Source organism: Corvus moneduloides, chromosome 1 (genome assembly GCF_009650955.1).
Source record: "Corvus moneduloides isolate bCorMon1 chromosome 1, bCorMon1.pri, whole genome shotgun sequence".
NCBI classification, from domain to species: Eukaryota; Metazoa; Chordata; class Aves; order Passeriformes; family Corvidae; genus Corvus; species Corvus moneduloides.
Window position 1 is genome coordinate 27,153,624 of NC_045476.1, and position 15,788 is coordinate 27,169,411.

Below are 15,788 nucleotides of genomic sequence, written 5' to 3' on the forward strand. Positions count from 1 at the left end.
GTTAGTATTTGTTACCATGAATCAATATAGTATCTCTCAAAACTTAAGTATCTGCTTTCCACAGGCTGATAAACAGAAGATATCTGCATAAAGATCCAATAAAATGTAAAAATACTTCAATCACTTTCGAGACAGGCCTGACACTTTCATAAGGACATACTTATACAAAGCAGAAGTTCAATCAAGAATTTAGATTACTTACCAATTAGCCTAAGTGTCAATGCTATAACACTATCACTAATGGATTGAGCATTTTCATGCCCCTTTCTCTTCCTTATCCAGTTATCCATAGAAGGCCAAAGCACTTTGCTGTGAAAGAAAAATGAATTTGAAAATCTGATACTGCCTGAAGGGGTGGTTATAATATTCATACAAAAATGAAGGCAAATTACTCTTTTGTTTGTTACTAACTTTAGGTAGACTGACTTCACAGATGTATATGAAATTGTGTTACTTTCAAATGTCATGCTGATATGTTCTGTAAGTTTCTCGTATGACTGAAAATTCAGTTTGTATGTTACAAGTAGGACCTGATACTTGTTTTTAAACCTAAAAGGACCCAAAGTAAGACTTTTTCAATCCTTAAAATTATGCTAATAGACCTAGTTACCTACTACCAGCACAACTCACAGATAATCACCTTGATATGGCTTTAATTAAAACTACATACATTTAACTGAAGCTAATTTGTATTAATTTTAAAAGTATTTCACCAAAAATAACTTCTTTACTATCTGAAAGTATGAAACTTGTATACAACACGATGATGATAAGTATCACTGACAATGATGATAATAAGTATCACTTATTATGTCACAAATAAACAAATGTCTACTAAGTCATGTAGCCTCTATACAGAAAATCACGGCTGTCAGATCAGTGTAGGTGTCAGAATGAAGTCTTTCAAACTAGGTTAAGTATGGTAGCAGTCCATATACTGGACCATAGGTTCAAAGAAAATTCAAAACATTGAATCTAAGTATTATAATTATTTTAGAATTAAAATCAGACTGAAATCCAGATAATACACTAATGAGTATGGATATATTTCACTTTCAGCACTGAAGCAGTGTTATTTTCATATCAGAAGTTCCACCCTCATTTTCTACTGATGGGTGGAGGGCAATTCAACAAGTTAGTTCAGAAGAAGACAATCACTTTGCTTCACTGACAGACAATTCATCTCAAAATCTTATATAGCTATTTTGAAAGCAATTCTTTACTAGAACAGTTCTAACAGGGTTCATTTCTTGGGACAATATCATTAAGTAATACATTTTCTCATTGATCACTCCTTCTATCTTAAAATAAGGCACACAAACAAAGTAGTCTAGGTCTCATCAGGTTGAAACATCCTCATTTCTAAGTATCTATGCAATATTTTGTTATGTTAAAAGCTAAGTCATAATGAATTTGGGAAACAAAAAACCATCAAACATCAAACACCATCAAACACCAAAACACCATCAAAACAAACCAAAAAAAAACCACAAAAGAAAACATTTCAAAGAAGTGATTGCCACAATACCTTATAACATTTTCATGTGTCCAATCCCACTTCAGGTGAGAGCAGAGTAGATCAACAGCAAATATATACTGCCAAGCATCTTCACTGAGATCTTCTCCATACTGCTCACTCAGGTGAAATTCTACTTTTGTACATGACTGCATTTCTAAAAGCAGGTTTGAGACCATAATACCAGCATCTAAAGATGAACTCTGAAATTTTAGAAGGTAATTATCTTAATGCATGAAAAGTTACCAGCCCAGAACCAAACTCTCTACAAATATTTGATACTGACTGTGCACAGCATCTTACACCATAAATCCAACTTTTGGGTTGAATTAACGCAAACAAATAGAGTACAAAACCAAAACCTTCAAGTACTAGGTATTTTTCCTAATGCCTTTACTAAAAGGAGAGTTTGGAAGAAAAATACCCAAACAAGAAAAACCACAGACTTTATACCCACTCTCTTATCTCCTTCTACAATTTGGGGATTTTTGTTTCTGTCAATGCAGCATTAAGGTAAGAAGAGTGTTTTTCCAGTGCAAGAAGATTAGACTAATATTGTTCACTTTCTAAATAATTTTAAAATTTGTTACTCTTTGTTCTTCATTAGGGGTGAATTTGCAAGCAAGTATTTCAATAGTTGAGGTAAATAAACGTGCCATATGAAATCATTCTGATAATTAAATAGCTAGGGGAAGAAAGGAAATTTAAATACAAACATTCTTTGATTTTCTGACGTATTAAGAAAAAAAGTCTAGGCTTATCACATAAACAGAATGAGTGTTTGGCAGATCTTCTCAGTACAAAATCTCATCTTAACTGGCAAGTTCTGCCATGGTGCAAGTCACTAAAATGGCACACCTTGACCAAGAAATAAATGCCCATTCCATGTGAGTTTTACTTTCATAAGTAGAATAATCTTCTCATAAAATTATATGTATAACAGACTGTTAATCACAATCTACTTGAAACTTTTACCTGTATTTCTACACAAGAAAAACAGAGCTTACAGACAGAATGATGTCATCTCTTATAATCAATATAGAAAATTCTGAGGTCCTGCTCCCCAGTTGCAGCAGATCTCGTATTTCAGAGATCCATAAATAAAGTAGGTAGTGTGAGCACAAAGAATTAGTATTTCCAGGAACATTTACTAGGACATTCTTATGTGCATCTCTATTGGCATGATATTAAAAGCTGTAACCTAATAGAATGGAGAATACAAATTCTTCGCTAAGCAGGGACTGCAGTACAGCGTAACTCTGAATACCAGAGCTTAATGCTATATCACAACTGTGAATTAATAGTAAAAAAGCCAGACACAAATCCATGCCAAATTAATTCACTCCTACACTAAAGCAGGAGGTTTAGGCGGCTGTAATTTCAGTGATACCATGTTAAATTCAGGGCTGGCTTCAGAGGTTAAAGAAAAAAAAAATTATCATACAACACCTAAAGGCTATGATGACAGCAGTAAGACTAACTGCATTCCTCAAGGCAGTTGTGGAGCAGCATGTTAAGATAGGGAATAGGTGAGCTATTGTCATGGCTTAGGAATGGTATTCTCCAAATTAGTGCTCCAACTGAAACCAAGCTGCTTGCTTACTCCCTCCTCGCCCTTCCTCTTCTCTGTGGCAGGATGGAGAGGAGAATTGGAGGCAGAAAATTTAAAGATCACAGGTTGAGATAAGAACAATTTACTGGAAACAGCAATGAGATAAGAAAACAAACAGTAATAGCAGCAAATACTAATGATGGAGGGTACAAAAGAGAGACTAAAAATTCACACGGAAACAACAATAACCCAACCTCTCCCTCCACCACACTACGCTGACTCATTCACCTTGGAAGAGACTCTTCCCCACATCCCTGGCAATGATGTGAGGTGGTACAGAATGAACCTCTGGGGCCTAGCCATGCCCCCTTTTGGCTGCTACAAAAATTAACCCTGTCCTGGCCAGAACCAGACAGCTATGAATCAATGATTTTGTTCACTGGGTATTTACGAAACTATTTTATTTCCAGGAAGAAAGCCTGGCATTAATATGGAGTTTTCAAAAATATGGGGCCCTAGCCTTTAAACAAACACACAAGCCTGTTACACAAACTCCTCCAGAAGCAAAACACCTCTGGCTTTCCATCTGCATGATACAAAATTGCTCCCAATGATTTCAATTTTTCCTCCTTGCAACATTCTTTTCAGGATGGTAATAGATGCCTGCTGAAAACTGATAGAAATTAAATTATTTGCCCAACAGCTCAAAGACTTGAAGTCAGCTCTCACAGATTATCCTTCTTCTAGTATCACTGGTTTTGTACTGATCACACCAACTGCTTATGAAATTAACTTCAGTTTTTTTGTGATAAACAAGTATTTACAGTCTACCTTGCAAAAAGATCGTAAGTAAAAAGAGACAGGCTCATCTTGAAATTAGCTGTAGTGATGTATTACCTGTTACACAGAGAACTACAAAAGATAAAACCAATACATATTTTAAAAAGCAACAGTACAAAGCAAAACAAAAAAACATCTCAAAGAGCAGTTCCACAGATGGAAAGAATTCCCTAGTCCAACCACACTATAGTTGAAAGTTTAAAAACAACCTTTACTTTTAATGTTCAGTAGATGGATTAGTATTTAACAGGGAAAACAAGGAAAGTATTGTATTCTAGTAGAGTCTGGACAACTAGAGGAAAAAGTCCTGAAGCGGCATTAGTTGCGCAATTGTACAGCCTCCATGGGATATTCACACCCTTCATCAGAAAAGTAAGTTGCTTGATTTGATTCAGCCAGCAAAGTGACAAATGCAGACAAAAGCTGATTACCAACAATGAAATCAGACATTACCTGTTCCCAATTGAAATAAGCACTTAAACAGGCCAGCATCTCATTGCTTGCACTCTGCCTGACAACTAATTGCATAGCTTTGTTAATTGCACCTCGGAAGACAAATATGTCAGACCATACATTTGTGATAAATAAAATCAATTTTTCTGAGTCTGGAAAGTCTGAGGAAAAAAAGAAATAACAAAGTAAATTTTTAACATTTTAAAACAACAAAAATATATATTCAGGCATTAAAAGCTAGTACCGCCAGCAAGGTAACTAGGAAAAAAGGCATAGAAGTCACATCACAACTGCAGCATAAGGAAAGGGAGTCATACTAGCACATCTCAATCCTGAGACTAAAAAAGAAGAAAAGATCCAAGAAGAAAAACAAACAAGAAACACCAGAAAAACCCCAACAAACCTTAAGTCACCTCCCCCCATCATAATTTCACTCTCTCTACTGTCATCTTTCTTACTGCACTTTAGTTCAGTAATAGTCTAATGGAGTGTTGGGGTTTTAGTTTAGTCCTAGTTTTTTTTCCTGTTAAAGGAATTTTTTCCCATATGCATGTTGCTACGGGACAAATGGCTGTAGTTAAAGAAGACAAAAGAGCTACCCACTGGGGGCGGGGTGGGCCTGGGTACTCCTTTGTTTCACCTGGGTGTGGGGTCAGTTTGCCCTCAGCCTTTGGAGAGAGAAGCTGCTGGTTCTTTTCGGCCGTTCTTTCTTTTTTTCTGCGGAGAAAGATCCCAGGATCCCCGGCCCACCTTCCCTGCCCCGCTGGAGGCCGGGATGTGGCCGCCCTGCCCCGCCACTGATTCGAGCCTTCGCTGCGTTGTAACCATGCTCACCCTGCCTGCCTAGACCTCCGGGGGGTTCCCCGCTTGGATACATCACATCTGCCACCCGGGATTTGTGCTCATCCCTGCCGCTCCAGCCTGCCGTTCCAGCCTGCTGCTCCCAAAGGTCCAGCCGGACGCTGGGGCCAGCTGTCCAGGGGTTTGTGAAACCTTTGTTCCATCCCTCCCGGGATCCCAGGGCACCAGTGCCGTGTGCTCCCCAAGCTCGCTCCGGAGCGCCCCCTGCAGCCGCGGGGGAACCATCGCACCTGCCCTGCTCACCGGGAGCCGCCAGCGCCCCTGCCGGCTGCGAGCGGAACTACACCCAAGGGGAAAGGGCCCGACAGCCGAGAAGGCTGGGACTGGGTTTGTGATTGTTTGCTGTTACTGCCATAGTTATTGTTGTTTGTTTGACTGGTTATATATATAATAGTAAAGAACTGTTATTCCTATTTCCCACATCTTTGCCTAAAAGCCCTTGATTTCAAAATCATAATAACTCGGAGGGAAAGGGGTTGCATCTGCCATTCCAAGGCAGGCTTCTGCCTTCCTTAGCAGACACCTGTCTTTCAAACCAAGACATGGAGAATGGTCTTAGAGCATTGAAACTGGATTCTTTTAGGATTAAATTAAACTGGAGGATGGACTCCAACAACCTACCTAATACATTCCAGTCACAAATAAGCACTCTCTTCACTGGACCAAACTAGAATTAGTCCAAAGAAAAACATAATCTACAGTACTTGCTAATACCTTGAAACCATACACCTGTGAAATATATATATATATAAATATATACATATATATATATAAAAGCCTGCAAAGAACTTTCCCACAATTCAAATCTGATATTGCTCAGCAGTTTTCCCAGACTTTGTCAGAGAAATTATGTATTATGCAAGTTGTAAGTGAGCATATGTGAATGATGCATGCTAATATTTGTACTTCCATAGATGTAAAAATCTGTGCTATTCCCATATAATTGAAGAATCCTCATTCATTAAAGTAATTCAGAGCAAGCGTCTGACAACTATCAGTTAGAGAGGACAGTTCCAGGCCATCATTGGAAAGCCAAAAGACCCTTCTGAATACCAAAGCTGAGAGCTTCAAGGCAAAATACTAAGATAAAACATGGAGCATGTAGACCATAAGCAATAACAAATACATTGGAATAAGTAAAAAAGTAGGTATTACTTTCATGGATGAAATGCTATACTGGAATACATATGCCTAGAACGCTATACAAAAAACAATGAAATCTGAAAAGCTAAACGTACCTTCCCTCTTCACTTCAGCGTAACTTCTACATTTTTTGAAAGACCTTAAGAACTAGAAAGCATTTCAAAATACATCAAATCAAGAAGCTTCAATGAGCACAAAGAATTTAGACTTCAATAAAGTGTCTTGGATGAACCTTCTACTCTGAAGCTGCTCATCATGTAAAGAATTTACTTTTTCCTATCAAAACATTTTTCTATCAGGACTGTTGGTGAACTAGAATTATCGACAACTGGAATTGCCTGCCCCGGAATTTGAAACACTTATAAAATTCACTCAGTAATGAGTAAGAGTTCAAGGGGCATCAAAAAAAGAAAAGTATAAAAAAGAAAAAAAAGGAGGGAACAAAGGAGAGGTAAAAGGAAAAATAACCAAAAAGGTAACATATTATTTATAGTCACTTAAGGCAGAATACCTGAAAGGAGAACAGAACAAAAATTATGGACAAGTCGTCAAGACAATAGATGATGGTAAGCCTAATAGTGAATTTGGTAATTGTGTAGCTTGTGTTGCCATAATTCTGATGGGAATATGTGAAACTACATGAAAGAGAAAACCCTAAAATAAATGCATAGTAATCAAATAAAATCAAACGAATTTTAAAAAGCCTAAACAGCACTTACGATGTGTTTACAGGTGTTCCCACTCAAAAAATAACTATAAAACCACAGAACAATGACAACAGAAATTTATGCAATTCAATGTATAGAAGAGAGTATCATCCAATAAAAGTCTGCATTTAGCTATTAAAGTTTGGATCTTACACAGAAAAAGAAAGGAAAACAGGGGGAATGTTTAATATTTGCAAGAACCCACAAAAAGAAAAAGCAGTAAGATACTGCAAAACAAAAGGTCTAATTGTTATTTTAGACTAAGAAAAGATATCTGACAAGTAATAGTTTCTAACATGGTGCAGTATTAAAACTATTAACATGAAAGAAGTCAAAGTACAGTTATAATGGACTGAAGGATAGAAAAACAGAGAAGAAAACAGGAATTCCAAAAAGAACTCAACAAAAAAATACCCTCAAAAATGGTAATTAAGAACAAAAAAAAATCACAAAGCTTTTTAAGATTGAAAAAAAAACCCCAACAGGAATATTATATGAAAGATATTAAGTAAGTGGAACAATCTCAAGCTGTAGCACTTTGCTTGTCACTGCTCTCGAATTTTATTTTATTTTAATGTGAAACACAGATACCAGTATACTATTTTCAAAATTAGTGAAGTCCTTCCAAAACGAGGATTCTTAATTTAGCAATAGTATGTATGTGTTACCTTTGACCAAAAGGGAGAGGGGTAAAGGAAGGGAACCAAAACGGAAAAAACCTCCCAACCAAGTGAGAATTTGGATAACGGGAAGTAAAAAGACTTTAAGGAGGACATATTATAAAAATACCCTGGTTTTGACCAAGGTATTGTCCAGCTCCTGATACTTTTTTAAATACCTGGTTTTAAATCACACGTACTTTATGAATCAGTACCTACTCAATTAAAATAAGAAAATACTAATAGTCAAAAAAGACAAAATTCCCAGAAATCACATTATCATTTTGGACATGGTGGGGCAAAAATGAAATCACAGAGTATCCTAAATGAAATATTTCTTTGGAAAAATAAGTAGACTACTAAGAGCCCAGGTCACCACAAAACTACAACACAGATGTGGAGGAACTGTGGGAAGGGGAATTTCTTCTATAACAGTCTATACTTTTGCATTACAGAAAAGTGTTCTAAGGAAAACAACCCTTTAACAGGATTTCTGTTTGTTTTTACAAACATAATAATTCTGGCACGCTACAGTAAAGACACACAGCATATTTAAGATATAAGACCACTGAGCCACACTGTACCTTCTTTAAGTAGGCTATAGCAGAAAAGGCGGGCTCTTTCCAAATCTCCCAACTGTCGGCAAATTCCTGCATAGACTCTACACAGAGCCTGACTGAAATTGTAATTCGTGGCATTCTTCTGAGCCTTCAGCTTACTGAGAATAACATGCAGCAAGGACTCTGCTAAATGCTATCAGACACAAAATATATTGTTAGACCATTTATATACTTAAGAATACTTGACAACATTGTAGTAGTATGACAAATAAAAAGAACTACTAGCTTATTTGCAAGAATACTGTTTGCATACATATAAAAATGCAGGAAAGTAAATCAGAGGCAATCAGTGAAAGAAAAAAGAGGGAGGAGCAGGCAACTTCCCAGAATAAATATGCCATAAACAAATGAAGAATAGGGCTACTATTCTTTGAATATAAATTGTTTAGTAATGGATTAACAACAATCTTCCTCAAAGAACAAGGAGCATAATGACAAGTAGAAGGAATGAGGAGAGGAATAATGACAGGTAGTGTAACCCAAATAACCTAATCAGAGCAAATGTAAGCACCCTGACTTAGCTACTCCGAAGATGCCACAGAAGGACAAACAGCCCATCTCCAGGTGTGAGATTTAGATAAGTTAACAGCAGTCTTTCCCCAGATCCCTGTACACACTGCAGGAGATGGGGAGATGTTGCTGACTATAGTAACATGGGACTCAATATGAGATGCAAGGAAAAAGAATACTGGTATTGTGCAGATTGTGTATGACTTACTAGGGGATGTTTAGAAAGAGAGCTAAAAGTCAGAGTATAATGAGAGAATTAGAAGCCAGGTGCTGAAGAGTACACAGTTCAGACTGGGTACCTGTGGACAACAGGGAGTCTGATGAGTGTTAGCTTTGGGAGGAACCAGAAGGTCTAAGCCAGCTACCTGAAAGACCAGGAGTCTGAGAGCCAGACACAAATCTGGACCAGCTGCTGGAGGAATGCGTGTACACTTATGTGTCTCGAAGTTTATCAGTGCATAAGACAAGTGGGAAGAATATTAGTCACCTACTGGATATACTGAGTGCCTAATGTCAGCTGCTGGAGGAATCCATATTGTCTGTACATGCATGTATTTTCCACTACCAGAATTTCAATCCGATTAGCCAGACAAGGGAGTAAGAGTAGGTTGTATTGTGTGCATGTCTCTCTACTAGGAGTATGTACTTGGCCTTGCTACTGGCTGGACCTGGAAACATAAAAGCTACAAGCCTTGCTTCTGTGAAGTTACCAGACTTGACAACTCCTAACAAAGACGACCTGAGATCTTGGTAGCAGCTTCTGAGGAGAACTTAATTACCTACAAGGACTGTAACAGGACAAAATGCTGCCATGTATCAGTTGGTGAATTGCTCTGCTGTAGACTACAAATTATTTATGAGAAAGATGGTAACTGAAGTGAAATTTTTCAACACTGATGATAAGGAAGTTCTGAGAAATAAAATAAGGGAAGAATTTTCCAAAAAAAATTAAATTTAATTACCTGATGTAGAATAATAAAGGTAAACACAGAACAAAATTATATGCCTGTATTGTATATACAGTCAAGTTTCTCTTTTTTAATTTAAAAAATTAGAGTAATTTTGGAGGAACTCCTACAAATGTTAATACTATCCACTTCAAAAAGTGCTGCAAAAATAAAGCGGTTTATGCATATGTCAGAAAAGCATATGTATTTATAAATGCAGTTTTGCATCTTGGACACCACTGAACAGTAATTTCTTGTGCAGTTCTGTATTTTCTTAGGTTACACATATTTAGATTTCTAATAACCTTTCAAGACTACACTTTTGCACTGCAGATTGCCAGAACAATTGAGAATTCAAATACTACAAACTTACAGTCTTTCCATCCACATCGAAGTCATTATTAAACCATAAAATTTAAAATTATGCTACTTACCTTGTTTTTTATACCAAATTCATAGACAACTTCTCTCTCTTCATCTCTCATTACTGGAATCTTTGAGATATTGCCAACATACAGATGACCTTTAATAACTGGTAACAAGTCAAAACAGGATTCAGCAACTTTCTTTAATGCCAAAGAAACTTTCTGGCAATCAGGATTCTTCTTTACTGGTAGTGATTCTTCTAAATTGGAACTGTTTGATGAATCACTGATTTCATAGCTTTGACCACGGAAAGCCTCCTGCATTTCCGAGATGGTATTTTTAGTATTTCTGACAGCAGTAATATCACTGGGCTCCATCCTTGATGGTTCACTGTCCAACTTCAGTCTTTTGGCACTTCTTGGCATAGATACGTGCAATAGTGGCCTTTTTCCAAGATGATTTGATGACCTTGAAAACAGTTGCTGATTTTGCACATCTTTGTCTTCATCTTTGCTACTATCAGATTTCAAATTGCTCCCAGCTTTAACAAAAGCAGTTGATGTAGATGTAATTGCTTTAAATCCACCTATTTGAGACACAGGTCCTGGCAAACTTTGGCTGTCTGAAAAAGCACATCGGTTAAGCTGAATATTGCCTTTCAGAATGTTTAGTGTCCTTGCCCTTGCAGATAGCTCTGGATACATAGTGTCCAATATTTTCACAGAGTTCTCCTGAGGAGCACCTGGGCCAGCACTAACTGCTGCAAAGAGAGGAAATCTTCCTGGAACGGGAAGTGCATGCTTTGGAATGGAAGTACAAAATTTCAAAGGTGAGGAGCGAATCCTTCTACCTACTGCCATTTCTGAGGGTGAGGGAGGAGAAAATAAAAGAGCAGATTTTACTGCTGGAGTATCTGTTAATGGAGACATGAGAGGAAGAACAGGAGTTTTGCATAGTGGGGATATCAGGTCATCAAGAGGAGAAAGCAAAGAGGATTGACCTATAGAAGACATTACTGGGGACACCGTACAGGCAGTTTTTGGAGGAGTAGCAATCAGAGGCAGTAGCAAGGGGGGCAGAGGAGGACCTATCTCTTCCCTGATTTTATTTATCATCACAGATGAGCATTTTGTTGGCACAGAAGTATCAGCATTTTCAAGAACTGGCTGAGTAAGAGGCTTTGTTTTTCTTTTACCTTGAAATAGTCTCTTTGATAGCTTGGTATGCATTACTTGGGCAGGTGTCTTGGTAGAAACAGTCAAGATTTCAGATGGTTCTTGCTCTTTGCACTTCAATTTACTGCTCCTTTTGAGAGCACAAGACTCTGATTCCACCATACGTAAGTTCTCAAATACTGTCTTTTGTGGTTCAGAGAGCTGCCCAACTGTTTGACAACTGCACTGTACATCAGAGAGGGCTGGATTTGGAAGATACTTGAGTAAAATATTTTTTCTACCATTATCTATTACAACATCAGTGCTGCTTTCTCCTATGTTGCAAGCAGTGTAAGTTTGATTATTATGATACTCTTCAAACACTGAGACCCCCATATCAACACTGTGTAATAGACTTTGCTCGCCATTTGACTGAATTTTTGCAGAATCATTTTCTTTTAAGAAATTGCCAAGTGCTATCATTCTTGTATTTAATTTACTGGTTTTTACAGTCAGCCTGCAATTTTCTGAGAATCTGCTTAAGATCTTGCATAGTGGTAACCTACTTTTTGAAGCATTTGGCATCACAGGGCTTTCTTTTGATGTTCCAGGTTTTAATAGACTTTCCTCACCATGACTGATGCATCCAGCTATGTTAGACTCCACCATGAGTTCATTAGCACTCTCAGTATTTTCAGAGGTTATTAATATACACTCCCTTTTCCAAGAGGCTGAATCTTCAGGATAACCTTCCCCAGTCACACCTGACCACTCATTTGAAGTATCTCCAGAGCTGTTTGGTTTGCAATGTGTATCCATATCCACCACAGTGCCTGCTTTTAGGTGGCTAACTGTGAAAGTATTTCCTGGATGCATCATTGAATGAAGCTCACATACTTGGTAATCAGCATCAACCATTGCACCAGTTTCCAGAGCATCCACTGCAATTCTTCTGGAAGCTCTCAGTTTGTTTCTGAGCATGGGAACACATTGTGAACACTTCACATACTTAACTTTTTGTATACAACAGTCTTTCTCTTCAGAGTCATTGCTCTGCTCTGGCATATCAAAATCACTTTTACACCTTATTATGGCATTTTCCCCAGAACCCTCAAAACTATTCAGTTCTTTACTCTCTCCCCCACCTGTCAGTGAACCAGTTCTAGAAGGATCTGTTCTAACCTTACACATAGAATTCCTACATCCTGATTCTTGACAATCAAACTTTTGGAGGAGAAAAGCGTTCTTCTTATAAGAGTTTGCATACATGAGCTGTGATTTAACAGATGCCTGAGGTTCTTTATCTACTGGTTGCTCGTTATCTGAAGCTTTTGCTTCATTTTTGTGTACATATTCTTTCTCAGGGCAGCCCAGTTCTTTGCCCACATTGACTTTTTCAGCAGACAGAATCGCAGCACCCTCTTCTAAGTTTTCTGAAGAACAGTCAAATGTACTACTTGTAATAGAATTTGTATGTTCCTTCTTTTCCCAAGTACAAGAAAAAACAGCCTTTCCTGTGAAATTAGTTTCGAGGAAACCAACAACTTTCTGGAGACTGAAATTTAGATCAGGAGGTCTTGTGGATTCCACACCAATTCCCACTCGCAGAGGAGAATTGGTTTCCTCATTATTTATGCAGCATTCCTCCAAGTCCTTTTGAGTAGAAAAAGCCAAGCCACTTCTATAATCCATTTCTGAAGTAGGCTGGCAGATGATCTCTGAAATATTATTTTTCTTCACAACATTCTTTTCCCACTTCAATGAACTGGAACAAGTTTCAGTCATCAATTCCTTGCTTTGTTTATTTAATTTCCCTTCTATTTCATCACATCTAACATTTTCAGTTATCAAGAGCCGAGTCAGAGATTTTGCAAACTGCTCCTGAGAAGTAGGATTACTTTCTACTAAGATAGATTCAATAGCATCCCCTCTTGCTAATAACTCACTGCTTTCCCCTCCAAAATCTTCTGGATTAACTTTGATTTCAGTCTCTTGAGATTCAAACACTCTAAAGTTTTGAGATTTGGACTGCCCACATTCTAACGTATTACGTAAGTTTTCAGATTGCTTTATTTCACCTTTCACTTCTGTAAAATCTAACATAGAGGATTCACACTTAGCTACACTGCTTTCTTCATCAGTAATGCATGCTGTCTTTGGTAGTGCAAGTATATTTTCCAAGTCTGACTTCCTTTGAGATAAATTGGTATCATTTTCCTCCTGATGTGATTTGCTTTCTAAATATACCCCCTCATTTATATCTACTAGTTTTACATTTTCTGCACTATGGAGTTGCTCTGACAATTCAGCTACTTCTAGAACACTTTCTCTGTTAAATTTCATAGCTAGTTCAATAGCTGGAGCTTTGGTTATATTAATGTCTTCAATTTTGAGCTGTTCATCTTTTGGAAAGACTGACAATAAATTTCTGATTCCTTCAGTAGCAGATACAGGTAAGTAATGCCTAGAGACTTCAACAGTCTCTGGTTCACATTCTCTGTTCACTTCGTTTTTTGTTTGCATATATTGTTTTTCCAGAATCTCTTCACTGTCATATTTTATTTCAGAGCACTGAGAGTGTGCAGAGATCTCAATAGCTCCAGCCATATTAGTTACTTCGGTTACATTTTTTGATTTATTTTCAACCACTTCATTTTCTATCAACACATCAGATTTTTCCTCAGAATCTTCGCTTTGAAGCAGAATGCATTGCTCAGATAGCAAATGAGTAATACTTTGTGGAACAGATGGTTCTCTGGGAGTTTCTCTCTGTGCTAATAATCTCTCTTTCTCTGCTTTCACGAATTCACCACATTTTTCATGTGTACTCTCATTATCAACAGCTCTAATTAAGGTTACATTCTCCTCTGTTTGCTCTACCGCACTACATTTTTCTATCTGATTCTGAGGCTTGAAACTTTGTAACATAAAATCTGCTGAAGAATCTCCCTCTTCACTGTGCACGTCCTCACTATCTCCTTTCTGTTCTTCCACGTCTTCCAATTCGTGTGCTGTTGCTCCAGATAGTTCTCTGTTCTCAGTTTCCATATCCTCAGAATTCTCCTCCAAACAATCTTTGTTAGTTTCCATGTTTGTAATTAAAGTAGCACCTTCAGCTTGCTTTCTTTCAGCATCTTTCTCCTCCTTGCTTGACATCTTTGGACTGATACAAATATTCTTTTCATTCCAATTCAGATTAAGTGAGATTTCTGCATCAAAACCATGCTCACATGATTTGCTCTGTCTGTTACACTCATCACCTGGGCTGATTACATTACAACTCGGAGGCTGAACTTGGTCTTCTTGTAAAATATCCTTCACTGCAGAAGTACTGCAATCATCTTCTTCATCACTGGAACCTGTGACTTCTCCAAACAACATACCCTTCAATCAAAAAAAAAAGTTAATAATCTAAACCCTGGTATCAGTTTTAAGACCTACTTTTCTAAACAAGTACACTTAAGGCCCTGACATGCAGTGGTTTTGAGAGACTAAGGCTGGTCAACAAAATTACAACCTACTCCATCATTTTTCTTCATAGCAAATGAAAGTACCTCTGAAAAAAAAAGAGACTTCTTTATCTACCACTGTGCATTCTAAGCTTACTGGAAAAGATCATTTGAGTAGCATTTAACTTTCAATCTCTGGAATTTTGCTATGAAAGCCATGCTTATATTGAACACAAATTGGGACTTCAAGTCTGCACCATAGGGAAATTATGACAGCAAGTTGAGACATAGGTGACTGTGTACTGGTTTTGGCCAGGATAGTTAATTTTCTTCACAGTAGCTACTGTGGGGGAATGTTTTGGATTTGTGCTGAAAATGGTGTTAATACTATAGAGACATTTTCATTATTGCTGAGTAATGCTTGCACAGCGTCAAGGGCTTTTCTGCTTCTCCTCCTGCCACACTGGTGAGGGCACTGGGGGTGCATGGGAAGCTGGGAGGAGACACAGCTGGGACAGCTGACCCCAACTGACCAAAGAGATATCCCATACTGTTAAGACATCATGTTGACCATATAAAGAGAGGGAAAGAAGGAAAGGTGAGACATTTGGAGTGATGACATTTATCTTCCCAAGTCACCATTACGCATGACAGAGCCCTGTTGACCTGCCTGCTCATGTGAAGGAGTGAATGAATTCCTTCTTCTGCTTTGCTTGCGTGCACAGCTTTTCCTATTAAACTGTCTTTATCTCAACCAACATATTTTCTCACTTTCACTCTTCCAATTCTCCCCAGGATCATGCTGGTGGGGAAGTGAGCAAGCGGCTGTGTGGTACTTAGTTGTTGACTGGGGTTAAACCATGACACATGTACTTCTGAAAATTATGGTTTTGCTCCCTTCCACAGGCAGTATGCTACAAGGTAAGAAAAGTATCCATATGGATCTAAACACACAGAGACCCTTTAATTGCATGAATAACTAATACTGATACTAAAGGGAAAAAGAGCCCA

The 15,788-nt window shown here is 37.8% G+C and overlaps 1 protein-coding gene across 4 annotated transcripts in view; it reads right to left on the reverse strand.

Moving 5' to 3' along the window:
* The window catches only part of ICE1 (interactor of little elongation complex ELL subunit 1), a 45,605-nt gene that overhangs the window by 2,676 nt on the left and 27,141 nt on the right, over nucleotides 1–15,788 (reverse strand). For all 4 annotated transcript variants that reach the window (XM_032102997.1, XM_032103007.1, XM_032102987.1 and 1 more), the window contains 5 exons: nucleotides 10,243–14,712; nucleotides 8,316–8,484; nucleotides 4,362–4,522; nucleotides 1,529–1,719; nucleotides 203–309 (listed from right to left, as the gene is read on the reverse strand). In XM_032102997.1, coding sequence (XP_031958888.1) covers nucleotides 203–309; nucleotides 1,529–1,719; nucleotides 4,362–4,522; nucleotides 8,316–8,484; nucleotides 10,243–14,712 — 5,098 coding nt within the window. The remainder of the gene's footprint in view (nucleotides 1–202; nucleotides 310–1,528; nucleotides 1,720–4,361; nucleotides 4,523–8,315; nucleotides 8,485–10,242; nucleotides 14,713–15,788) is intronic.